The 26,844-nt window shown below is 39.2% G+C and overlaps 3 protein-coding genes and 1 gene segment (V, D, J or C); 1 reads left to right on the top strand and 3 right to left on the bottom strand.

Moving 5' to 3' along the window:
• LOC133996245 (immunoglobulin kappa light chain-like) overlaps positions 1–26,844 on the top strand; it is a 630,565-nt gene that overhangs the window by 339,061 nt on the left and 264,660 nt on the right. The gene's annotated exons all lie outside the window — the stretch shown is intronic.
• The window catches only part of LOC133996249 (Ig kappa chain V-III region MOPC 63-like), a 630,498-nt gene that overhangs the window by 340,766 nt on the left and 262,888 nt on the right, over positions 1–26,844 (bottom strand).
• LOC133996689 (H-2 class I histocompatibility antigen, Q10 alpha chain-like) lies at positions 2,522–15,734 on the bottom strand. The gene is made up of 8 exons (XM_062436304.1): positions 15,642–15,734; positions 12,968–13,240; positions 12,448–12,741; positions 11,294–11,578; positions 9,785–9,907; positions 4,692–4,724; positions 4,492–4,521; positions 2,522–2,598 (listed from the first exon to the last, which is right to left on the bottom strand). The coding sequence occupies exons 1-8, from the start codon at positions 15,700–15,702 to the stop codon at positions 2,522–2,524; spliced, it is 1,176 nt and encodes a 391-aa protein (XP_062292288.1). The 5' UTR covers positions 15,703–15,734.
• LOC133996220 (tripartite motif-containing protein 16-like) lies at positions 19,355–21,028 on the bottom strand. Its single transcript, XM_062435801.1, has one exon. The coding sequence runs from the start codon at positions 21,026–21,028 to the stop codon at positions 19,355–19,357; it is 1,674 nt and encodes a 557-aa protein (XP_062291785.1).

Here is a 26,844-nt window from a genome sequence, read left to right as displayed (position 1 = left end):
ACATTCAGCGCACACTACTACTACTACTACAGTCTACAGTTTGCCAGCTAGCTGAGTTAGCCGCCGAGTTAGCCGCCGAGCTAGCCGCCGAGCTAGCAGCTGAAAGCTCTCAGACCTAGCGTCCATGTTTCTGGTAGAGGTCGTGACTTTGATTGACAGGTGACACTTGGTAGGGGGCGGGGCTTCAGTGGACTCGGCGGCCACTCCCACAGCGTTTGGGAGCAGAGAAAGAGGCAGACTTTTACACAACTTTGAAGCCTAATTTCATCATTCAAATTTGGCAGGGTGGTTAACAACACACTTTTCTGTGGTATGTCAAACTCAGAACACATATTTATTCTTACTTTACACAGACTTTAAGCATTTAACGTTAGCGTTTTGTTCTTTTAATTGTTATTTGGATACCTCCATGAAATATGAAACGCTGTTTTCTGGACTGAAGACCGAGGGTGTTTTTTGGAGATGTGTGTGTTCAATGGAGCTAATGTTATATTTTTGACCAACCAGTGTGTGAAATATAGTGTGACAGTCTAGATTTAAACAGTTATAACACAAGAACAAGCTGTGATTTATTTATTTGCTCTGTGATTTAAGGGCTGTTTAAAGACTTTCTTCTTGGAGATAAAAGACTTTTTGTTTGTATCAATTAGCTCATCTTCACAGTTCACATATTTTTAGACGTTTAAATAGGCAGAGGCAGAGCAAATTGCATTCAAATGCCACAAATGCTTGAGATGCAATATTTGTTAATTGTGTTATAAAAAATGATCGAAGATGTCGGTAGTTATGTAAAAATAAACCTTTGTAGAAACTATAAATAGACATAATTAGGCACATTGTTGACACTTCCTTTCTTTTTGACATTTTAATGGAGTCAAAGCGGTTATTTAAGGGGTTCCAGAGCCCCACGAACACCTGTATTTTGCACACTGATTCTAACCCAATCTGACAATGATCCTGCTTGACGTTTGTAGTTATAACTATTACTTCAAAGTGAATTGACTGACTGATTGATTGAGTGATTGAATTACATTTCCCCCAGGGATATGAAGAGAATATGAAGAGAAGCACAGATATTCAGAGCTTCTTCTTCAAAAAAGAAAAGAATCAGAGCCAGCCACAGCTTCTACAAGCAGCAGTGAAAAGGCCCAGTCAAGTCAGCAGCACTACAGCAGTAGTGATGAAGAGCAATGAGCTCCTCCTGCACAGGATGGTAGGTCATGCTTGGATAGTTTGAATTTACCATGTAGGCTAACATTCAAGTTGTTTGTCACTCCAGTTATACAATTACAACTGTCTGAAACATCACTACACAACAACAATAGTTAAAACAGTTGTAAAAGACAGAGGAAGAATAATAATACACACATAAATACACACACGTATGTATGTACGTATGTATGATTGTGTGAGTGTAAAAAATAAATAAAATAATACATAAATATATATGTGTGTGTGTGTGTGTGTGTGTGTGTGTGTGTGTGGGTGTGTGTGTGTGTGGGTGTGTGTGTGTGTGTGTGTGTAGCAGAACCTCCAGCCTCATGATGTCTCAGATTTCTCAGATATCTGTGTATTCCCACAGCTGACCAGCCACACCCAGAGGAGGAGGAGATAGTGAGAGACGAGTGTGATCCAGCAGAAGGTTTACATAACATTACTTTATAGTAGTATACTTTGTTTGGAGTTAAGATTTGTTTGGTTTATGTTGCAATTGTTTACGTACATTTCTCATGAGTTAATTTATGATGAAGCATTTTAACCCTTTATGTTTCTAAGTCTTAACGGTTTGATTTAAATAAACTTCTTAATTTATGCTGAATCAAAGCCAACGTTTCAATTTATACCTTCATCACGGCCCTGAACATGAATACTGTCTGGGTTGAAAACCACTTTTTGCACATTTTCATACATCACAAGGCATCCTATAGAAAGACATTATTCAGTCATCAGGCCATCATCTGTGTTACCTGTATTGTTACCTATGTTTGCTTTCCTAATTTAGGTGCCATCTTGTGGTTAAATAAAAACACACCTGGCAAAGAACAGACCAAAAAAATCAAATTCCATTATCTCCAACAAATTATTATCTAAGTTAATAATAACATAAACTAAGCATGTAAAGAACAACTAATATTTCAGTTTTTCCTTACAAGCTTAGTTTATATTTGTTCATTCATTCCTCACTGACTTCTGGTGTTGTCCCATCATCACTAAAGACTGCTGCAATAACATCAACACTCAAGAAACCTGGCGCTGATCCGATTGATTTGAACAACTTCCGACCCATCTCAAACCTGCCATTTCTCTCCAAAATACTGGAAAGAACTGTTGCAGCTCAGGTCCACACCAACTTTCTGTCTGACAACAATCTCTATGAACACTTTCAGTCTGGCTTCAGTCCCCTCCAGAGCACCGAGACAGCCCTAGTGAAAATCACCAATGACCTCCTGATGGCATCTGACTCTGGACTTCTCTCCATTCTGGTTCTCCTCGACCTGAGCGCATCTTTCAAAACTGTTTCTCATGACATCCTCCTGGACAGGTTATCCTCCATTGGAATCACTGACATTCCTCTGGCCTGGTTCAGATCATATCTCTCTGGCCGCACACAGTTTGTTCAATTCAAGAACCTGAGATCCGGCTCCTCCCCAGTCTCTAGTGGTGTTCCCCAGGGCTCTGTCCTTGGCCCCCTCCTGTTCATTATTTATCTTCTGCCTCATATTCTCAGAAAATGTAACATTCAATTCCACTGTTACGCTGATGATACCCAACTCTATCTTTCCACTAAGCCTTCTTCAACTCTGCCACCCATCACCCTATCGGACTGCTTACTGGAAATTAAATCATGGCTCTCACTCAACTTTCTTAAACTCAACGGCGAAAAAACTGAGATCCTCCTCATTGGTACCAGATCTACCCTAGCAACACTCAACACTTTCTCCATGTCCATCAACAATTCCACTGTTCCTCCATCCCCTCAGGTAAAGAGCCTGGGTGTTATCCTGGACAGCACATTGTCTTTCGAAGCCCACATCAATAACGTTACTCGGACTGCATACTTCCATCTACGTAACATCAACCGTCTCCGTCCCTCACTTTCACCAACCTGCACCGCTATCCTGGTAAACACCCTGATCACATCCCGTCTGGACTACTGTAACTCTCTCCTCTTTGGTCTTCCTCGGAAATCTCTTCACAATCTCCAGCTGGTACAGAACGCAGCCGCCCGTATCATAACCAGAACCCCCTCTATTGAACTCATCACTCCTGCCCTGCAGCAACTTCATTGGCTCCCTATCAAATCCTGCATTGACTTTAAGATTCTACTCCTTCACAACCTGGCACCATCATATCTCTCGGAACTGATTCACATCTACACACCCTCCCGAAATCTCCGATCCTCCTCTGCCAACCAGCTCTTTGCCCCATCTGCCAACTTAACTACCATCATGGGGTCAAGAGCCTTCAGCCGATCTGCCCCCGCCTCAGGAACTCTCTCCCACCAGACATTCACACTTCTGACTCTGTCTTCACCTTTAAATCCCGCCTGAAAACGCTCCTATTCAGAGCTGCATACTCTGTCTCACACTAACTATGCATCACGTTCTTGTTTATTTATTGTACTGATGCTTTATAGTCACATTCATATTTATTCTTTATCTTTGCACTAAATGTTACCTGATTTATATTGTTTGATGTACTGTTGTTGTGTTTATGTGCCTTGTAAGGTGTCCTGGAGTGCTTTGAAAGGCGCCTTTAAATAAAATTCATTATTATTATTATTATTATTATTATCTTTTGCTTACAGATAATTTTTGTAATAAGGCGTATCTTTAAATATTAAGCTTTGATTTGAATTTTTTGGTTTGTTCTGTTGGTTAATGTTATTCTATAGGATTAGCTAAGAGCAGTTGATTGTTGCTACTCTAATCTAACTTGTGAAGAGATGAGGACTTTAATCCACTATAATGAAATGGCTTTTACAAAATTTGTACCCTGTTCTGAACATAATTACTGATTAAAAATAGACATGTTAAAATAACCAGATATACTTGAGCACTGTGATAGGTGGAAATGGAATAAAAAAAGTACTTTTTAAAAAAATATTTTTTTACCAGCATAGACACCTTTATTTGACAGTTACAAGACAAGAAATCATGGGAGAGAGAGGGGCTGTGAAATGCAGCAAAGGACCTCCGGCCGGGATTGGAACCGTGGTCAGCTGCGTACGTGGCATTAAACTTCGCTATGCTATGGCCACCCCACACTAGCTTTGTGTCCCATCTTGGCCACCCCAGTAAAAATGTCCTGGATACGCCATTGCTTTCATTTATTAATAAAGTTAAACTTGGTTTATCCAGACATTTAGATTCCTCCATCATGCTGCCTCCCTCTGAGTCATTGTTGTAACATTATAAACATCTTTAGCACCAAAAAAAATTCACTTTTCAAATGTTAAAAGAATCCATAGAAGAACAATAAAACACTTACTTAAGGGAACAGCTTCAATGGGTGGTGTATCTGTAACACAAAGTTAACACACAAAAACTCATGTACAGAGTTTCCAGTCTGAGCAGGACTAACTAAAAGGATTAGGTTGGCACAAAAACAGCAAACACAACAAACTGATGAAACTGTAAAGTATGAACCTGTGTGCTGCAGCTTTCAATCAGTAAATGAAAGATACTTACCAGAGTTATCGATGCTGCGATATGGTCTGAACCCTGTGAAGAAAAAAAGTTATGTGTTATCTGCTTTTATCCTATCTGTGCTTTCTGGACTCTTTTAATATTATTATTATTATTTATTATTATTTATTATAATATACCAGTGTGTCCTGCTCTTTTATTTATGATACTAACAAGTATTGTGTGATGTATCTTATTCCTCTGTTGATCTCTACAGCAGTGCAGCTCTGTGATTAATGACTGACATCTCTCTTCATCACTATGAAATCAATCAGTGAATTTTATTGACAATTTCTACATTTTTTGGGAACGCAGACACCTCTTTATGGCAGATGGATTTTGCCTTAACAAGTCAGGAGTACAGCTGTTAAGCTACAAAATTTTTTATTTTGTGCGTCAGTCACCAGCAGCCCCTGCCAAGGACAAGAGGCGAGATAAGACAGCTTTCTGGAGAAGAATTGCTACCGCCTGAGATAAGGACTGACCATGAAAGTCAGCACACCGAGAGAGAGGCTCTAACGTCAATACTGATACCAATAATGTTCTCCCCCAGGAAAAGTCAGGGCCCTATGGAGTTCAGGTAGCCTTCTCAATCCCTGTGATGACAGGTAACAGAAGAATAGTTAAACTGGTGAGAAATAAAAAGGGTTCAATTAAATCTGCCAATTTATTAAGTATAGCATGTCAACCACGAAACATACCAGTGTCTCCTGCTATCTCCACAAGATTAGCTCTACTCAATATCAGATCACTAGTCAACAAATCACTGTTAGTTAATGACGTCATTATGACCTATGATCTAGATTTTTTACTTCTTAGTGAAACATGGCTGACTGAATCTAGCTGTTGTGCTATTCTCAATGAGACAGCACCAACAAAGTTTAGTTTTATGAACAAGTGCCGAACTGGTAAGAAAGGCGGGGGAGTTGCTGCCATCTTTAAATCTGTATTTCACTGCAGGGAAATTACATTAGGTGATTTTAGCTCTTTTGAATATCTCTGTTTTTTATTAAAAGGTGATCCAAAAGTTCTTTTTTTAATCATTTATAGACCTCCAAGATACTCAGGAAAATTCATTGATGAGTTTGCTGAACTGCTGTCAGTTATCTGCACTGACTACAACTTGTTTTATCATAACAGGATTTTAACGTTCACGTAGACAATAACATGGACAGTAATGCCAAAGAACTCTCTGCTCTACTTGACACTTTTGGCCTCTTGCAACATGTGAAAGGGCCCACACACACTCGAGGCCACACCCTGGATCTGGTTATCTCTAAAGGTGTTGACATTTCTTCTGTTGATGTTAAGGACTAGGCTCTTTCTGATCATTTCTGTGTGTTCTTTGACTTACAGATCATTCCAAATGTTCAGTTAACCTCTGTGTCTGTTAGGAGAAGGTACATAAATGAGATTATCAGTGCAAAGTTTATGGAGGCTATAGCTATGTCACCAACTGTGAGTGCAGAGTCAGTAGATGAACTCCTGGATAATTTTGACTGGAAAATCTCAAATGTCATGGATGCTGTTGCACCTATTAAAACTAAAACTAAGACGACCTTGATCAGAAAGAAAACCCCATGGAGGAACACTATGATGGTAAAGGCTTTGAAAACAGAATGCAGGAAAACAGAGCGTAAGTGGAGAAAAACTAAACTTCAAATTCACCTTGACCTCTACAAACAAAGTCTTTGTAATTTTAACTATGAGTTACTCAAAGCTAGACAGCGACACTTTTCTGAAATTATTAATAAGAACATCAACAACACTTGCACTCTGTTTGCTATGGTTGATAAGCTTACAAACCCCCCTAAACAGACAGCTCCAGAACTCTTTTCCACAGATAAATGCAATGAATTTCCTTTTCAGTGAAAAAATCCAGTCCATAAGGTTAAATATCAACACAAATCAACAAAACAATAAAAAGACGCAATCCCTAAGACCTCCCAGGAATAACTCAACTGCGATGTCAGAATTTAAAACAGTTGACCAAAAAACCATAGAGGAAACAGTTCAGCATCTAAAACCATCAACATGCTGTCTTGACACAATGCCATCAGACTTTTTTTAAACTATTGTGAACTCTGTCCAAACAGATTTGCGACAAATAATAAATAGCTCACTTCAATCAGGCACGTTTCCTAAACCCCTGAAAGTAGCTGCCATTAAGCCACTCTTAAAAAAGAGAACGCTGGATGCTTCCATGTTAACCAACTACAGACCTATCTCAAATCTTCCTTTTATAGCCAAGATCATTGAGAAAGTGGTTTTTAATCAACTCTTGATTCAACGCAATTTCTTGAACTCCAGTGGCCTTTTTGACAAATTTCAATCAGGCTTCCGACCTCATCACAGTACAGAAACAGCTCTTATTAGAGTGTTAAATGACATAAGGTTAAACACTGACTCAGGCAAGGTGTCAGTTCTGGTCCTGTTGGATCTCAGTGCTGCGTTTGACACTGTGGATCACAGTATACTGTTGAACAGGTTGGAAACTTGGGCAGGACTCAGCGGAACAGTCCTAGAATGGTTCAGGTCCTACTTGGAGGAGCGGAGTTATTTTGTGACCATTGGAAGTTATGAATCCGATCGAGTTGCTATGACGTGTGGAGTTCCTCAGGGGTCAGTTCTTGGACCCCTTCTGTTCAGTCTATATATGCGGCCTTTGGGTCAAATTCTGCAGAACTCTAATGTAGACTATCACAGTTATGCAGATGACACGCAGATATACCTAGCACTGTCCCCAGATGACTACAGTCCAATACAGTCATTGTGTCACTGTTTAGAGCAAGTAACAAATTGGATGAACCAAAATTTCCTTCAATTAAATCAGGACAAAACTGAGGTAATTGTTTTTGGCAATAAAGAGAAGAGGATTGCTGTCAGTAAACATCTCGAGTCACTCTCTTTAAAAACTAGCGACCAAGTCCGAAACCTTGGCATGCTGATAGACTCAGATCTGACCTTCAGCAGTCACATCAAATCAATCACCAAAACAGCCTTCTATCAGCTTAAGAACATATCCAGAGTGAAGGGTTTTATGTCTCAAACAGACCAGGAGAAGTTGATTCATGCTTTCATCTCCAGTAGACTCGACTACTGTAACGGTCTTCTGACTGGACTCCCAGCATTAAACAACTGCAGCTCATTCAGAACGCTGCAGCTCGAGTTTTAACCAGAACAAAGAGATCAGAGCACATTACTGCAGTTCTAAAGTCTGTTTGTGTTTACTATGATTGGGTTTTATTTTTATTTCTCAAATTCCATGTTTTTTTCAATTTTTTCTGTTAAATGTTTCTTTTATGTAAAGCACATTGAGTTGCCACTGTATATGAAATGCTCTATATAAATAAAACTGCCTTGCCTTGAAAACACACTCTGTTTATTTGGACTCAATCCTGCACACACAGTCCTGCTGCCACAAACACTCACAAGAGCATCAAATGTGGATTCATCCACCGCTGAAAATAGTCCCCAACAAATACACTATTTCCTCTTGTTTACTTCCTAAATTTACTTCCTAGTTACAAGAAACTGTATGAGCAATAATATGCTAATTTACACAATCGGTGAGAGCAACAGCCCCTCAAAATGTCTGTGTACATCTCTGACCTGCTGTTAACTGACTGTTCTATATTCACAGCTTTACAAGATATTCAGACTGATGACAGTAATATAACAGGATAAACTGCAGGGCTGCAGCTACATACTGACACACACACACACACACACACACACACACACACACACACACACACACACACACACACACACACACACACACACACACACACACACAGACTGTGTGTTTCTGTCTGACAGCAGCTGCTCATGGCCGGTTAGCTCTGACTACCAGCTCTACATCTATTCATGCTACACTGAGCAGTGATCAGTGTAGCATGGTCACTGCCCCCCCCCCAACCCCTACAGTCCACCTGTTCACTCCTCTGCTGCATCTTTAAATATGCTGGGATGGAGAGAGCCAGCAGAGTTTCAGTGTGTAGTTACTCTTTAAATCAGTTTAAAGAAATAGTAAACAACTGTTAAGTAAATATAACATTTCAGTCTTTGCTAGAAAACTTACAGGAATCAGTTTATTTTGTAATAAACATATATTTTTAGGAATTAAATGTTGCATATATTTTCCTTTACAGGATATAAAATAAAATATGAGAAAAATATATCCAACTCCACTGGTACCTTGTTGTTGAGAAAACACAATGATTATATATTAGCTGTGTCTCAATTCAGGTGATGCATCCTTGTAAGGACACATTTTAAGGGCGGTTACGTCACAGCGCCGCGCCAAGGCCTGTCCCAATTCGAAGACTCCTCAAACGAATGCTCAAACGCAGCCTCAAAATGCGTCCTTGTTTTCCCTGTTTTTGAGGATGCACCGCTACTATCCTTAACGGCCTTATATATCCCAAGATCCTTTGCACGCCTCTGTTCAGTCCCATAGATATCTATAGAACATGTGTTCCATAGATATCTATACAACATGTTCATAACCAGAACTCCCTCTATTGAACTCATCACTCCTGCCCTGCAGCAACTTCATTGGCTCTCTATCAAATCCTGCATTGACTTTAAGATTCTACTCCTCACTTACAAGATCCTTCCCAACCTGGCACCATCATATCTCTCTGAACTGATTCACATCTACACACCCTCCCGAACTCTCCGATCCTCCTCTGCCAACCAGCTCTTTGCCCCATCTGCCAACTTAACTACCATCATGGGGTCAAGAGCTTTCAGCCGATCTGCCCCCCCGCCTCAGGAACTCTCTCTCACCAGACATTCACACTTCTGACTCTGTCTCCACCTTTAAATCCCGCCTGAAAACGCTCCTATTCAGAGTGGCATACTCTGTCTCACACTAACTATGCATCACGTTCTTGTTTATTTATTGTACTGATGCACTTTATAGTCACATTCATATTTATTCTTTATCTTTGCACTAAATGTTACCTGATTTTTATTGTTTGATGTACTGTTGTTGTGTTTTTGTGCCTTGTAAGGTGTCCTTGAGTGCTTTGAAAGGCACCTTTAAATATAATGCATTATTATTATTATTATTATTATATTGCACTTACACATTATCCTTCTTGTCATCAACACCACCAGCACTGCAGCCACGAGTACGACAACGAAGATCAGGCATACAATCACTTCAACAATAATGCCTCCATTGTTTCCTCCATCAGTAACTTTATGAACTAAAACACAGAAAACATTTACATTAGTTTCATATTCAGTTCACTTTTAACATCATTAATATTTAGCTTCATGTGACTCTCAGTGTTGATGCATGGTAATAAAATGTAGATGTGATCATCAGTGATGATGTGATCAAAGTGATCAAATGACACTTAATAACACAACATTTGAACGTTGTTACGAGACAAAGATGATTCTTACAAAAACGTCCAAAATATAAAAATTCAAAAAATGTGGTTCTCAACAGTTAATGTTGTGTCTTTTTCTTGTAGCTACTAACCGTGATGCTAACAGTGAATGAATCCACCTCATCTTCAATAAATACGTTTGAAGACATTTGAATATAATAACTTCCTCCAGTGAAGAAGTAACTTGACAGTCAGCAGCTTTTGAGGCAGACTCTTACTGCATTACACCCTGAGATAATAGAATAAGGTCTGCTCCAATATGACACATAACTGATTAAATAAAGATTTAATAAAACTTGAATCTCAAACTGATGTTTGGTTATAAATAGAGATGTCAGATATTATCGGCCCTCCGATATTATCGGCCGATATTAACTTAAAAATGTAATATCGGTATCAGGTTTTTATAACCGATGTTTGTTCTGTAGGCTTCAGCATTTCCGAGCCTGCATGAACGCAGCATGGGACGTTTACCGGCGCTTGATGACGTATAACAACAACACGCTAGACTCGTGGGTCTCTAACCGTCGCTAACAAATTCATAGCGTCCACCGCCATGTACACGAACACACAAACAGAAGGTTTACCTCCTCGTTGTCATTTTCTCTGTTATGTTTTCGGCGAGTCGCCTCTGTGACGTCACCGTCAGAGTCCGGTGGTTCCTATCTGGGTCCTATCCTGCTGGAGACACAGCAGGATAGGACCAAGTGAGATGACGCTCATATAAAGGTCCCGCCTCCAGAAACGGGGTTTATGTCTGTGGTGTGGAACTATTTCCAAGTGTTCCCTACAGATAGTAAATTTGTAATTTGCAATTACTGCAAAGCAGCATAATAAATATGGCAGTGATATATTGGCACTTTTTTTCCATAACTTAAATTGAAGTGTTTACATGTGGAAAGCCATGTTGCATTTATGTTTGTATCCAGTGGGTCCTCACAATAAAATTAGGCATAATGTGTTAATTCAACAGTAGGAGATATGTTATGTTGTTACCTAACAGCTTTGTTGTAAAAAGCCTGCATATATCGGTATCGGCTGATATCGGTATCAGCAATTAAGAGTTGGGGAATATCGGATATCGGCAGAAAAGTCAATATCGAGCATCCCTAGTTATAAACTGTCTGATCATCTGACTGTTTGATCAACTTTGTTGCACTGTGACAAACTGCAAACTGAAATAAGAAAGTTTCTTACCCCAAACCTTGTCAACAGACATACTGGATGCTCTGTGAAAGACTTCACATGTGAAAGAAGCAGCGTCACTCTTTAAAATCTCCACACTGTCTCTTCTCTGGAAGCTGTCGTCTTCATTTGGTCGAACGTCTGAGGAGATCAACCCCTCCTCTTTAGTCAGAATGTGGTCGTTCCTTTTGATGTGAAGGGTGATGTCTTTTGGGTAGAAACCTGTGGCCAGGCAGCTCAACATGAGGTTTGACTCATTGCTGGTTTTCTTAGCAAACACGTAGACATCTGGTGGATCTACATAGAGAAAACATTAGGTTAGTTAATGTTTGAATGGTGACTATAATACATTATGCTATAAACCACATGTGATAATGTTTGTACCATCCTTATAATAAACTGAACAAATATAATTTATTGTTACAACTACTACAATAAATAGTGACAATGCATCTCTTTAATTATAAAGTAAAAAGAAAATAGCAACCTAAAACACTGCTGCTACGACACGCTTCATTTCATTATTTCTATTTGGGGTTTTTTTTCTAAACAGTTCTCTAAGATGTGTAGATCATGGTTGTTATTGAATATGATGTTTATGAGGGTTTGGTTCTAATAGCAGGTTCTCTATTGTATTTGGTTCCAGGTTGGTAAAGGACCTGGATTTACTACAGGACTGAACTTTATAATCAAAGAACAGTGTGCAGAGCAGACAGAGAACAGGCTTCTTATTTACAGTTCATACTGTAGCTGATGCTGTCTGTCTTCTATCAGCTGTAACTAATGAATATTAATGCTGTGAGTAACTTAACATATTAACAGTTAAATCAGCTTCAGTTTCAAAATCTCCTCAAACTTTAATTTATATCACAATAATTATTTAAACTAATAAACTTAATAGTTCAGACTCAGTACTTCAAGTATTTGAAACAAGCAGCTTGAGAAATATAATGTGTATAAGTAGGTATCGGCAGTTATTAAAATGTGTCAGATATGCATAATATATCATCATCTGAACTAATTTTCCATAATAAATATTAAAATTCAGGAAACAAAAAAAGCAGATTTTGTGTGAATTACAACATTATCAAGAGCAGCTGATTACATGTTTGATATTTTAACAAATAATAATTATATATATAGAAATGATTTTCTGTCATACATACGGGCAGCTTGGGTCTGGTTATTCCCGTATACCATGAACTTGGTCAACCAATCTATACACTCCTTCTCCAGGTAGACTTTGGTCTTTTCTTTTAGGATCTGGTCTTCATTCCACTTTCTCTTGGTCTGGTTTGCTATAACAGTGGCAGCAACCCAGACTGAGTTGGTGTCATCAAAGGACAGGAAGTCTTGTCCGTCGTAGTTGAACATGTTCACACCACGGACAAACTGTATTATACCATCAGACCCTGTTGTTTCACCCTCACAGCCGACCATCCACTGAAGAACATGGAGATCTAAAGAGGAAAACAGTGAAATAAATGATAAAGAATGAGGACATGGAAAAATGCAGCAAATAATTACAATTAAAACAGTTTCATTTAAACACATTAGAAGTTATCACTTGATCCTGAAAATAAAACAGCTTCATTTATGTTGGAGCATTTATCTATACAAGCTATTACAGTTATTAATTACTGAGTCATCAAAAAGTCCCAGTCTGACACATTTCATGGATCTCACCATCATCAGTCTGATTCATTCGTTTCTTCAGGATGTCGATGCTGTTGTTGAACCACTGCTGCTTGATCAGGCGGGACTGTGTGCCATTCTCCCAGTACTCTGCAGGAAGTGTCTCGTTCATCCAGTCCTGCTTGGGAACTTTTTTCGGGACATCACTGTCATAGTAGTCGATCATCCTGCCGTCCAGCAGACCCATAGCTGTGAACTCATGGATGCCCGGAAGTCCGACAGGTTTAGAGAAGCCGGTGTAGATGTACATGAGGGAGTGTTTCTCTGAGAGTCACAGAGAGAGAAAGACAGACAGACATGTTTACAGACAAGGCAGATAAACTCCAGCAGATCTGATTTAATACTCTGGACTCTTACTGTTTCTATTTACTGCTATCAGTCAGAATATTTAAACTCATGCAGCAGCACCATGAGTGGGGGGAAAGTTTCTAAGGGCCTGTGACTGTTAGAGGCCCTAAATTATTATTATAACTGTAACATTAGATATTTTTATTCACCTATCATCATTCATTCACTACAGCCACAGTGCAAAGACAAAGTCTCATCAGCACCAGCTTTATCTGCTTCCATTTAAAACCTGATCATTAGCAGGAATTAATACTTTAAAAAAAAAATCTGTCTAACCTACAACGAGGGACTGTGACCCTCCTACCAGAGGGTAGCAGCTTGTTCTCTGTATACAGAACATGAGATGAATCATTAATGATCTTACTGGCCTGACACACGGTAGCCTGATAAGTGCTCTTAAACACCAATGATTTTCCATGCAGTGTGAATTAAATGGACCAGTTTATTCTTCAGCTGCACAGAAAGGTTACTGAACCAAACTGTGAAGCTGTACCTGATCAGGCTCTCTAAACCTGCCTGATATAATATCAACATGAATTTATTGTTAACACCATGAACTCTTAGATGATGAGATTTCTTTTATAGTGTAAAAGATGGCCTTTTGCATGTTTCTTATTATATAGAGCATCTATCATGCATCATGAATTCCACTGTATGCAGAATGCTGCATTCATGTCTGCACAGTGATATGTTCACAGCTCAGTGTCAGTATGTATTATACAGTTAGTGTTGGACTACAGGAGAGTTACAAGCCTGCACAGGTAGATATTTAAAGCTTTGAATGGTTCGGATGGGTTCTGGATGTTTTGTTACAGTAACTGCCTGTGATGACAAAGATCACATGACTTGGCATAGGACTTTTATTTTGAAACAACACAGGAAGGGGAGAGGAGTGGAAGCGAGATGCATCACAGGTCCCTGAACGCAACACGAGTGATAATCAGTGACAAAATCTGTTTGATTGCTTTGTTTCTATTTACCTCCTGTTGTTCTTAATGAAACTGTATCATGAACGATAAACAGCTGATTAATTTAGTTAAAATGAGGAGTAATGTCTAATAACCTCTTCTTTACACTCCAAAAAAACATAAATGAGGCAGCAGCTGTCTGGAGAGAGATCACCAGGGCCTCCTGGAGGGTTTCAGAAGCGAAGCGTAGCACACTCTGGGCAAACCATCCGCCTTTTAAATTTAGTTCTACTGTTAATACAGTAATTAATACAGTAATTAATACTGTAATTAATACAGTAATTAATACAGTAATTAATACAGTAATTAATACAGTAATTAATACAGTAATTAATACAGTAATTACAGCAGCCCAGTCTAACCCGCCTGTCTTTAGGCTACCATAATTACTGCATTAGCAACACAATTAAATGGTTGGGTCTGCTCTGTGGAGCTTTACGCAGCTTTGAAGCTTTTGTTGAAAACAAATTCTGTGTATTTATAGTGCAGAGAGACTGGGGTAAGATGAGCCATTTTTCATATTTAGGATCACTACATCAAGGCAATCATAGTTTTGTCGCTAACTAATATATCTGCATATATTTCAGGATGTTGTGCATCCCTTCAAACAAACAGAATGAGTGTAAACATAACTGTTTCCATAATATAACATGTCCAAAAAAAGTGGTATCGTGGCACAACTTACCCCGTGTATGGGGTAAGTTGAGCCGTATCCCTACTCCCCCCCCACCCTCCTCCCCACCTTCTCCCTCCCTAAATAACATTCACTTCTTCACATTCATGTGTATTTTTATTTATTATACACAATTCAACATTTATTATTGCATATTGATTGGTCTAATAAGCAACACAGAGTAACACAGAGCTATCAGGACGCTATCACACGCGCTGCATTTATTGTCACACAAACACACACGCGCGCGCAGTCACTCTCTAGCGCGCACTCTTGCTCACTGCAGATTCCGGGAGATTGTAACTATTTGCGGGGGTCAAGGAGCCGCTATCAATATGTAGGAGACTCCCAGAACTTCCAGGAAAGTTGGGATGTTTGCATCATTATCATAAATAATAATTTGATTTTAACTGGTGTTTGAAACAGAAATATAATCCAACTCTTTGCAACATTCAAGTCAAACCAACATGTTTATACATCGATGCACATACTTAAGATTTTCTAATAGTTAATCAATGTTCTCATATCTGTTTTAATCTAATATGTTTATGGAATTAAAGTAATTTGCAAAAACTGAAAAACTATCAGATATGAATCAATTAAACTCAAATATCAACAGAAATCTGATAATTAAGATTTAACCGGAGTCGCATTCATGTGTAAAACTCTCTCTTACCGCTGTTTACAGTCAGTCCCGTCCCAAAAAGGATGAAAACTGAGATGAAATACATCTTCATCACTAAGTGGTCTCCATTAACGTTTCTAAAACTCAGTTCTATCAGATTGTTGAGCGATACTTTGACGATGCGGAAACAAACAGTTTCCTGTTTCTTACCTCTATTATTTGTCTCATGTAGAAACGTTTCCGTATAACGGTTCTACATCTGTGGTGTGACTGCTCTGAGTGGTGCATTCAGGTGCTGCTCGTAAAGTATGGACATTATGCTGCGTTCAAGTCACGTCAAAGTTTTGCTGCATTTGCTGCATCATTTTGTTCAGATAACTGTCTTAAACCAGCAATCAGGTGCTTAAATGAACATTAAGTGTGTTTATCTTGCTGTAATCATTCCTCCTGTTCATACTGACCATACTGGGAATCTGATGCTAAAAAGACTGTAAATGTGTCAGATATCACTTGATATGACTAACTCAGACTAATGAAGCTCAAAAGAAGCTTCAGATATTAAAAATTACATCATTTGTTTTACTAATGATGTGCAAAGTGTGTGTGTGTGTGTGTGTGTGTGTGTGTGTGTGTGTGTGTGTGTGTGTGTGTGTGTGTGCACAACAGGACTGCACAGACAACAAATAAATAGAAAACCTAAGTGTGTTTCTAAGAAAACATACATTCAATGATTAATTTATTGGGTTTATTGGGACTCCATTAACATTTCTAAAACTCAGTTTTTTATCAGAATTATGTAGCGGACTCATATTAACCATCCTGTAATGATGTGTCGCACATGCAAAGTCGGCTCCACCATATTGGACAGTTATGCGAGCAATATGAACTTTTGAGTGCTTTCTACATCTGACGACGAAAACTGTTAAAAAAGTAACAAAATATAGCATAACATATTCATTTTGTTTAAATCACACAAGATATGGATATATGTATGTGTATGTATTTATTTTTATATATATACATAATTTTGTTTTTTTTAAATATATTTTATATATCTTATTCATTCATTCATTTATTTTTATTTTTTATTTAATTAATTAATTAATTAATTAACTTATTCATGTATTTATTTTTTCTCATCCCATTCTTTCTTATTATATATTCTCAATTTTTATTCTTCTTATATATGTATGTTTTATATATATATATATATATATATATATAAATGTATATAATAATAATATCTTAATACTATATATTTTATATTTATATATATATATATATATATATATATATATATATATATATATATATAAATGTATATAATAATAATATCTTAATACTATATATTTTATATTTATATATATATATGTTTAAGGGGAGGAGGGGGGGGGAAACAAAAAAAAAGAAGGATATTGATGTTAAACTTGTTTAAAAGTGTATGGATAATCCAAAGACTGTTTTATTATTCCCAAATTTATTTTGGGGGGGGATTTACAGCAACTACTGGTAATGACATTACTGTATGCCATGCTCTGAAAAAAATAAAAATCAATCACGTGTGTAATGACTGACAGCTCTACACTCCCTCTGCTGGAGCCCTGCAGTTACTACACAACACTACTGCTGCTGTTAGATTAACATTATACACATAAAACACAGAAATAACTCTTCCACAGTGCTGCAGCTGACAAAACAATATTTAAAACACAAGATTAACTATAACCTTAGAATGCTAACAATGTATATTATTCAAACTGTCACATTTTTTATTTTTATTGAAGCAAATTATTGGTTGATGTACAAGATCCATGTTCTAAGTCTTTGGCAGTGTTAGAAGAAAATGAAAGTACATTAACTCTCAGTATCTCCTTGAGCATTAATTCTGAATCTAAATAAAAAGATTTCCTAAATTACCACAAATATACAGTATACACAATAAACTCAAAATGCAGAGTTAAATAAAACCTAATCTCTGTCTTTACTTTTATGTTAAGCAAAAAACTCTGGAATTCTTTCACATATACAGCTTGTTCTTCTAATAGTGTGTTATGGTGTTACAGTAAATCAGAGGGAAGCACAACATTTAATAAATATTTATTTGAACAAAAACAGGCAGACCCTGCAAGCCAGGAAGAAGACGACAAGAGGAAGGAAGAGGAAGAGCTGTGACAAAAATAGATGATTTGATTTCAATACTAATAATAATACAAAATGATGTTACTTGTATTTTTTTAATTTTAGTATGTATGGTTGTTTATTTTTTTATTTTTATGAATATGTTAAGCTGTTACCTGTAGGATTTATCTTTTTTTAACTTCAGTATTTGTCTTCAGATGTAGAAAGCACTCAAAGTTCATACGTGGCTGAGACATTACAGGCCACAGACCAGGAAAAATGTTTGGACACGCCTACTCATTCAAGGCTTTTTATTTATTTTAATTTTCACTACTTTTTCTATGTAGAAAAACCATACAGAAGACATCATAACTACAAAATAACACATACTGGATCAGGTAAAAAAAAAGTGTTAACAGACCATAAAATATCTTTCATAGTTCAGATTGCTTAAAGTATTGATTTGACGACAAACTTTGCACACTGTTGGTAACATCTAAACCAGGTTTATAAAGTAGTCCATGATTCTTTTTAAACATTCGCTGAAATATGAAAACTTTCACATCATAGCATGGCACTGATCCTTTTATTCTTTTCAGGTGTGGCAGAGATACACTTCTGTAAGATCATGACATGAAGACAGAGGAAAACACTTTGGTCACTACTGAAAAAAAATCACCTTAATTGATTATTGAAGCTTCAGATTGTTCACACATCCAATCAGTAAAGTGTGATCAATGATTTCATGTTCAGATTGACTTCATCCACACAGTCAGTTAGTTTAACCCAGAATGTCAGTTATGTACAAGAACATCATTAATGATTATTATCATGATCATTACAGTTTGACTGAACATTTCTTTATGAATTTACAAAGTGATGAGAACAAAATATCTGAGATGAAGGAAGTTCTGCTTCCTGTCGTCCTCCCGGGTCAAATTGACCTCGTCTGTTTTGACTGTTCCTTCTTTCCTTCCTTCCGTCTGTCCTTCCTCCCTCCCTCCTTGTCTCTTTCCTTCCTTCCTTTTTCCTTCCTCCATCCCCCTTTCTTCCTTCCTTCTTTCCTCACCCCTACCTTCCTCCCTTCCTTCTTTCCTCTGTCCTTCTTTCCTTCCTTCCTCTTTTCCTTTCTCCCTCCCTCCTTCCTTACTTATTTCCTCCTTCCTTCCTTTCCTTCCTCCCTTCCCTTTCCTCCCTTCCTTCCTTCCTTCTTCCCTCCCTCCTTTCCTTCCTTCTTCCTTCATCCGTCCCTCCCTCCCTCCTTTCCTTCATTCTTCCTCCCTTCCTTCCTCCCTTAACTTGAGGACAACAGGAGGGTTAAGAAACAACAGACACAAATACATCAATACAAACATGAAACTAACATTTAGAACAAAGAGAAGTTCACATTTTCATCTGAAGAAATGTCAGTGAAGGTTAAAAACATGGTGATGAGCAGTGAGAGCCTCCATGGATAAAAACACACAGGAAAAAGTCACATTTAAAGAAACTGAACAGATCAATGAAACATACACAAAGTAGAAAAATGTGTTGACAATCCCAGTTTGACAACTTATGTCTGTTGAGTTCAGAAACATGAAGAATTACAACATCTGACACATGGAGTCTGAAATGGGTCAGATGTTGTAAGTCTATGATGTTGCTGTCTATTTCACTTTACACAACTCAGCTGTGGATTCATTACCAACCCAAAGTCCAGCATAGAGAGGCTGAGTGAATGTGGTCTGGACTCTGTGGAGGAGAGTCATGGTTTCAGAGACGCTGTAGAAAGACAGAATACCTGCTCTGTGATCCAGGTACACTCCGACTCTGGAGGAACCAGGACCTGAGACGGGAGTTCTAACATCATTGAACAAAAATGTATAACTGTCAGTGTGACAAACTAAAGACCAAGATTTGTTATTAAATCCAAATCCAGATTCACGTCCTGCTCTGCTGATATTCTTGTATGCGACTGCTACCTCGCCTCCTTCTCCGCTCCACTCAACCTCCCAGTAACAACGTCCAGTCAGACTCTCTCTGCTCAGGACCTGACACCAACTAGTGAATCTGTCTGGGTGACTAGAATAAAACAGTTCTTGACTCATTCGTTCTGCTTTTCCGTTCCCCTCAGATAATAACAGACATATGTGTGCTGTGTTTGGATCCAGAGTGATTTCACGTGAATATTGTAAGAACTCAGCTCTGGTCTTGGGCTCTGGTTCTGGTTCTGGTTGTGGCAGTAAAACGTCCACTTCAGTCCCTGTAAGTGAGATGTTTGTCCATTTGTCCCTCAGGATGTCCTGTAGTTTATCTCTGAGCTCTGACACAGCTGCTGTCACATCCTCAAAGTATCTCAGAGGACGGATATTGATGCTGGATGAGTCTGTAGCTTCACTGAGTTGTGACACTGAGGGGTAGTTGTGTAGAAACTGGTTGTGATCCTCTGTGTGTGAGAGCTGCTTCAGTTCAGCGTCTTTCCTCTTCAGCTCAGTGATCTCCTGCTGCAGCTTCTCCTGAAGCTCTTTGACTCGACTCACTTCAGTTTCCTGCTGGGATCTGATCTGCTGCTTCACATCAGAGCTTCTTTTCTGGAGGAGACGGATCAGCTGAGTGAAGATCTCCTCACTGTCCTCCACTGCTTTATCAGCAGAGAGACTGACGGCCTCCACCTCCTGTTGAAGCAGCTTCACATCTTTCTCTCTGTGCTGGATTCTCTGCTGGATGTTTAGTCGACTCACCTCGAGCTCTCTCTGCCTCTCAGTCCTTTCTGCTGCAGCTGGGACTGTGTCATGGCCTCTATGATCCTCCACAGAGCAGAGATAACAGATACACTTCTCCTCTGAATGGCAGAACATCTTCATCACCTCATCATGACGAGAGCAGATGTTCTCCTGGAGCTTCTTGGAGGGCTCCACCAGCTTGTGTTTTTTAAATGTAGGTGATTCAAAGTGAGGCTGGAGGTGATTCTCACAGTAAGAGGCCAGACATACCAGACAGGACTTGAAGGCTTTCAGCTTCCTCCCAGTGCAGACATCACAGGCCACATCTTCAGGTCCAGCATAGCAGTGATCAGCAGGAGCAGCTTGGAGTCCAATCTTCTTCAGCTGCTCCACTAAAGCTGCTAACATGGTGTTTTTCTTCAGGACAGGCCTTGGTGTGAAGGCCTCTCTGCACTGAGGGCAGCTGTAGATCTCCCTCTGATCTTCTTCATCCCAGTGTGTTGTAATACAGCTCATACAGTAGCTTTGTCCACAGGAAGTAGTCACCGGATCCTTCAGTAGATCCATACAGATCGAACAGGAGAAGGTTTCTCGGTCCAGCTGATCATTCTGTGCCATTTCAACTCTCAGAGGAAACAACTGTCTGAGCTTCACTTCCTGATAAGTGAAACAGGTTTGAACTGATCTGAACACGTGATCCTGCCTGACAGCTCTGTTCTGCATCAAATGTTGTTTACAAACTTCTTCAAATTATACTTCTGAAGGGAGGGAACAAGGAAATATGATTCCAGAGAAGAGTTTGTTGTGTTTAAATAACAGGTTTTCAGTATCGGCTCATGGTTGATTTGACAGGTATGAATAAATAAATATAGACCATGAATGTACTGTGTGTATAAAGACAGAAAGGTAGCAGATGTGGCTGAAATATTAAAGGGCACAGACCAGTAAAAAGTTTGGACAAGCCTGCTCATTCAAGGGTTGATTTTCTATGTAGAAGAATAATACCAGAAACATCAGAACTATAAAGTAACGCATATGGGATCATGTAGTTAACAAAAAAAGTGTTAAACAAACCAAAAATATCACAGTTCTGATTACTGATCTTTGCACACTATTGGCAGCATCTTAAACAGGTTTATTAAATAGTCTGTGATGCTTTTCCAACATACGCTGAACACTTGTTGGCTGGTTTTACTTCACTCTGCGCTCCAACTCCTCCCAAACTTCCCTCTATAAATACACACTATAACTCATGTTTGTAATTTGTTTAACCTTTGTGTCGTCCTCCCGGGTCAAATAGACCACGTCTGTTTTGACTGTTCCTTCTTTCCTTCCTTCCTTCCTTCCTTCCTTCCTTCCTTCCTTCCTTCCTTCCTTCCTTCCTTCTTCCCTCCTTCCTTCTCTCTTTCTTTCCTCCCCCCTACCTTCTTCTCTTCCTTCTTTCCTCCCTCCCTCCCTCCTACCTTCCTTCCTTCTTTCCTCCGTCCTTCCTTCCTTTCCTTCCTCCCTCCTTCCTTCCTTCCTTCCTTCCTTCCTTAATCCCTTCCTTCCTTCCTTCCATCCTTCCATCCTTCCATCCTTCCATCTTTCCTTTCTACCTTCCTTCCTTCCTTCCTTCTTTCCTCCGTCCTTCCTTTCTTCCTCCTTTCCTTCCTTCTTCCTCCCTTCCATCATTCCTTCCTTCTTTCCTCTGTCCTTATTTCCTTCCATCCTTCCTTCCTTCCTTCCATCATTCATTCCTTCCTTCCTTCCTTCCTTCCTTCCTTCCTTCCTTCCTTCCTTCCTTCCTTCCTTACTTCCATTTTTCCTTCCTTCTTCCTACCTTCCTTCCTTGACTCAAGGACAACAGGAGGGTTAATTTTAAGTGCGAAAATAAAAATCAAACATTGAACTAAAAGTTGTTCTTTCTAATCTGTGCCCAAGTATTTTTCTGAATTAAGTCAATCTAAATGCCCATACCTTAAATTGCACCACATTGTTTTCTTTTAGTTTTCCAAACCAGATATTTCAGCTCTTAACCCTCCTGTTGTCCTCAGGTCAAGGACGGAAGGGAGGAAGGGAGGAAGAAAGGAAGGAAGGAAGGAAGAAAGGAAGGAAGGAAAGGAGTAAGGAGGGAGGGAGGAAGGAAGGAAGGAAGGAAAGGAGGGAGGTAGAAGGAAAGGAAGAAGGAAGGAAAGTAGTAAGGAGGGAGGGAGGAACAGAGGAAGGAAGTAAGGAGAGAAGGAAGGAAGGAAGGAAAGAAAGGAGTAAGGAGGGAGGGAGGAAGGAAGGAAGGAAGGAAGGAAGGAAGGAAGGAAGGAAGGGAGGAAGGAAGGAAGGAAGGAAAGGAAAGGAATAGGGAGGGAGGGAGGAAAAGAGGAAGGAAGGAAGGAAGGAAGGAAGGAAGGAAGGAAGGAAGGAAGTTAGGAAGGAACAGTCAAAACAGATGGGGTCAATTTGACCCGCGAGGAAAACAGGAGGGTTAATAGTTTAATAGGTGATACAGAACAAACTAGGTTTTACTACAACTGAACATTTAGAGGAGACTGTTGTATTATCTGTAGTTTAGTGCTGAAAACAGAAACTGTTAATGATCAGGTGACAGGATGATGTCATGACACTGATCGTTCAGGTTTGACGCCTTCAGGAGCCTCCTGTTGACAGTGATTGACAATTACTGTGAAAGACAACCTGATGAGTCAGGAGGAGTCACATGACTGATCAGCTGCAGTTTGAGATTTAATACACCAGAGGGCAGCATCACCCAGCGTTTCCTGCATCTTTGAGCTTTACTCTCTACATTAATCCTTTTTTTTTTGTCAATAGAAGCTGGAGTGTCCGAAATTGAAGAGATGGATTTATTTAAAATCCAGTTATTGGAAATATTTTGTTGTTCAGTATTGTGATGTGTCTGTTAATGAAATGATAACAGATTTCTTTACAGGAAATGTTGCCTGGAAGCATTTTTATAATCTTGAACACATTACAGGTTGAATAAATTGGTAGAAACACCAAAATAGCACATTTAAACCCCCCTCTACTCAAAAATACATTTAATAAGCATGATGTGTGACATCACATCTAGTTTGGGGCCAATCTTGGTTTATTCAACTTACACAAGTGTGATGTAGACACTTCAAGCCTCTAATGTAGAAACACTGAAATTAAACATATTTGCACATTAATTCTGGACTTTTAATGAGGGAGAAGGAATAAATCATATTTAAGGATTTGAATGTAGTAATGTTTATTTTGTCTTTATATGTCTTTCAAGACAGCTGGAGGGGGTCTTTAATTTTCACATGCATTTTCACATGCAGGCACATTTAGTTTTTTGATGTTTTATAGGTTAAATGTAAATGCACATTTCAAGAATATGCTGGTCCTGAGGTGCAGCTTGGTCAAAATACAACAACTTATTTAAAAGAACAACATCACCACTACATTTAAGGAAATAACATTTTAGAAAACAATACTTTAGAAATAAAATGTGGAAGTGAATTCCATGGATGTCCTGATTCCTTATTGATTGCCCCCACTCACCACACATTTATAGCCAGTTTACTCCAAGCAAGAGTTAACTACAAAGTCTGTTTCCACTACACTAAGTCACATTTAGTTTTAGAGAAATGTATTTTTAAATATATGGTGTTTCCACTCAGGTTGTTTTTATGCGTTAATTGCAAATGCACAAAAAAAAACAACAGGTGAATCGAAATATTATATATACAATTGAGTGGACACACAAGTTTAAAACTAAAGCATAAATGAAAGAAATTTTGGTCCAAACTGTCTTATTATCTACTGTGGATAAAACTTGTAATCTATGAGTCATTTTTAGATGTATTGTTGTGTTCACTGACTTTGTTAACATGATCACCTGCAGAGCAGTGACACCTCAACTTGTTCACTTCAAAGTCTGGTTCATCCTCTGTGTGTTTTACACTGTCATATTTCATCATGCTTTTAAGAAGGGACGGAACAAAGAAATAATTCATGGATGCAGCTGAATGGAAAATCTGTAAATTGTCAAAATGTGCCACAATGAGCTGCTAATGAACGCTTAAAATCACAATGAGACGACACTCTGACTCCTTCACTTGATGTATTGTGAGTGGTTTGATGGGCTGGGAAGGATGAAGGAGGAAGAGGCTTTGATGAAAAAGGATGAAATAGGTGTATTATTTAACCTGCTCACAGATGTCAGTATGCAGAATGAACTCATTGGACAGTACTATTCATCTGAGGCCTTTCTATATAGAGTTTGCAGGTTCTCTCTGGCTGCTCTGGCTTCCTCCTCCAGATCCAAAACATGCAGGTTAGGTTAGTTGGAGACTCTAAAATCGCCCTGTTTACACCAGGCATTAACATGTGGACAGCGCTAAATAAAAGTGTAAATAACCTCTGAGACGCTTTGTGGTCCGATCACTCAAACCTCTTTCTGAGATAGTCTTGGTCACACTCCCATGATGCACTTAGCTACTCTCCTCCTCCTCTCTCTCTCTTCTCTCTCTCTCTCTCTCTCTCTCTCTCTCTCTCTCTCTCTCTCTCTCTCTCTCTCTCTCTCTCTCTCTCTCTCTCTATCTATCTCTCTCTCTCTCTCTCTCTCTCTCTCTCTCTCTCTCTATCTCTATCTATCTGTCCATCTATATCCATTAACATTCATGTACTATTAATGCATCAATAAGCTAAACTTCTTCCCCGGAGTTGTCTGTGCTTTCTCGTCTCACAGGTAATCTGGGCCTGTAGACGTCCGGATGACAGATTCCAGTCCCGGACCTTCAATGTGCTTCTCTCTCCTCTCCTTCTTCTGTCTTCTCTCCTTCCTCTCTCTTCTCTGTCCTCTCCGTCCTCTCTCTCCTCTCATTCCTCTATCTCTTCTCTATTCCTCTTTCTCTCTCCTCTCTCCTCTCTCCTCTCCTCTCATCCTCTCTCTCTACTCCAACCGGTCGAGGCAGATGTTCTCCCACTGTGAGCCTGGTTCTGGTTCTGAGGTTTCTTCCTGTTAAAAGGGAGTTTTTTTTCTCCACTGTCACCAAGTGCTGCTCATGTGAGAATGTTGGGTCTCTTTAAATTAAACCTGAAGAGTTCGGTTTAGACCTGCTCTATGTGTAAAGTGCCTTGAGATAACTTTGTTGTGATTTGGCGCTATACAAATAAAGATTGATCGATTGATTGATCTGAGCACATATGTTTTGTAGTGTAAACACTAATGTGCCCGGATGCTTCTCCGGCCAGGATGTAACAGCAAAATATTTCATCAATGCAGGATGTAGCTGTTGTTTTGGTAAAAGGTTGAGAGAATGGAGATGAGCACAGATGTATGTGGTTTCAGTAATCAGTAATGGCCCTCACCCCTCCCCCTATGAGTGTTGCAGCTGTGCCTCATTGTCATCAGCCTCAGCATAAAAGCTCCAGCCAGTCCTAGCCTGGTGCCAGTGAAACAATGGAAACAATTGGTAACAGTTTGGGGGCTCGTCCGGGATAGAAATGAGATTGGATTGCTGCTTTGGCACTTTAGCACTAACAACAAATCTGGCTCTTGTCTGACTGATGTAATAACTGAGTGGCAATGAAATCTGGATGCAAGTGGTCAGCTGGAGATACATAATAGGACATACCTGTCAACCCTCCTGTTTTTACCAGAATTCTCCCGTAATTAAAAAAAAAACCCTGTTGGTTTCCCGTTTGAACAATTTCCTTGAAAAATCCTGTATTTGTACGTTGTCATTTATTAAGATTGGAAAGAGAACCTGGTAGAACTAAACCTGTGCAGGTCGCCTCCATAACAGCAGGTGGCAGCAAGTCCATGGGCGATTCAAAAACTGTGATTATATCAGGATTTGAACTACAGGAAGTGACTGAATCAATCACAGGGTGGTCATCATGGATGTCAAGGTAGGAGAGGCACAGGCCCCACAGACCCCTACACCCCTACACACCTCACTCCACTCCACTCCACTCAGACACACACACACACACACACACACACACACACACACACACACACACACACACACACACACACACACACACACACACACACACCTCCCTCAACTCAGAGATACACACACACCTCTATCACACTTGTATTAAGTTTCATGTCATGTGCTCATAAACAATGAAATTGTAATTTTTGATATGTTAACTGATGTAAAAAAAAGAGATATTTAATAAGTTTGTAAAACACTCTCTTCGTAAAGAAATGAAAATTTTCCCTTGTTTTGGGTCAGAATCCCGGTAAATCTCCATTATTTTCAAAGCTCAAAGTTGACAGGTATGTAATAGGAACAGGTGTGAACAGAGACGTTTCTCAGCTGTTAATGTCAGGACTTCTGTATCTGGTCTTTACTCTGCCCCTCACCCAGTGTCACTGTAGATTGGTTCCAGCTCCCCTCATGGCCCTTAGATGATAAACAGTAAAGGAAATGGATGTTGATGAAAACACTACTGTC

This window comes from Scomber scombrus, chromosome 16 (assembly GCF_963691925.1).
Source record: "Scomber scombrus chromosome 16, fScoSco1.1, whole genome shotgun sequence".
Taxonomy (NCBI): domain Eukaryota; kingdom Metazoa; phylum Chordata; class Actinopteri; order Scombriformes; family Scombridae; genus Scomber; species Scomber scombrus.
Note: the sequence above shows the minus strand (reverse complement) of the source record. Positions and strands in the feature narration are given on the sequence as shown.

Excerpts from the sequence above, each read along its gene's own strand:
- LOC133996220 (XM_062435801.1), bottom strand. The coding sequence starts at position 21,028 with ATGGCACAGAATGATCAGCTGGACCGAGAAACCTTCTCCTGTTCGATC.
- LOC133996689 (XM_062436304.1), bottom strand. The coding sequence starts at position 15,702 with ATGAAGATGTATTTCATCTCAGTTTTCATCCTTTTTGGGACGGGACTG. Across the intron at positions 9,908-11,293 it reads GTCTGTTGACAAGGTTTGGG|TTCATAAAGTTACTGATGGA; the intron begins GTAAGAAACTTT and ends TCTGTGTTTTAG. Across the intron at positions 4,725-9,784 it reads GATGACAAGAAGGATAATGT|GGTTCAGACCATATCGCAGC; the intron begins GTAAGTGCAATA and ends TTTTCTTCACAG.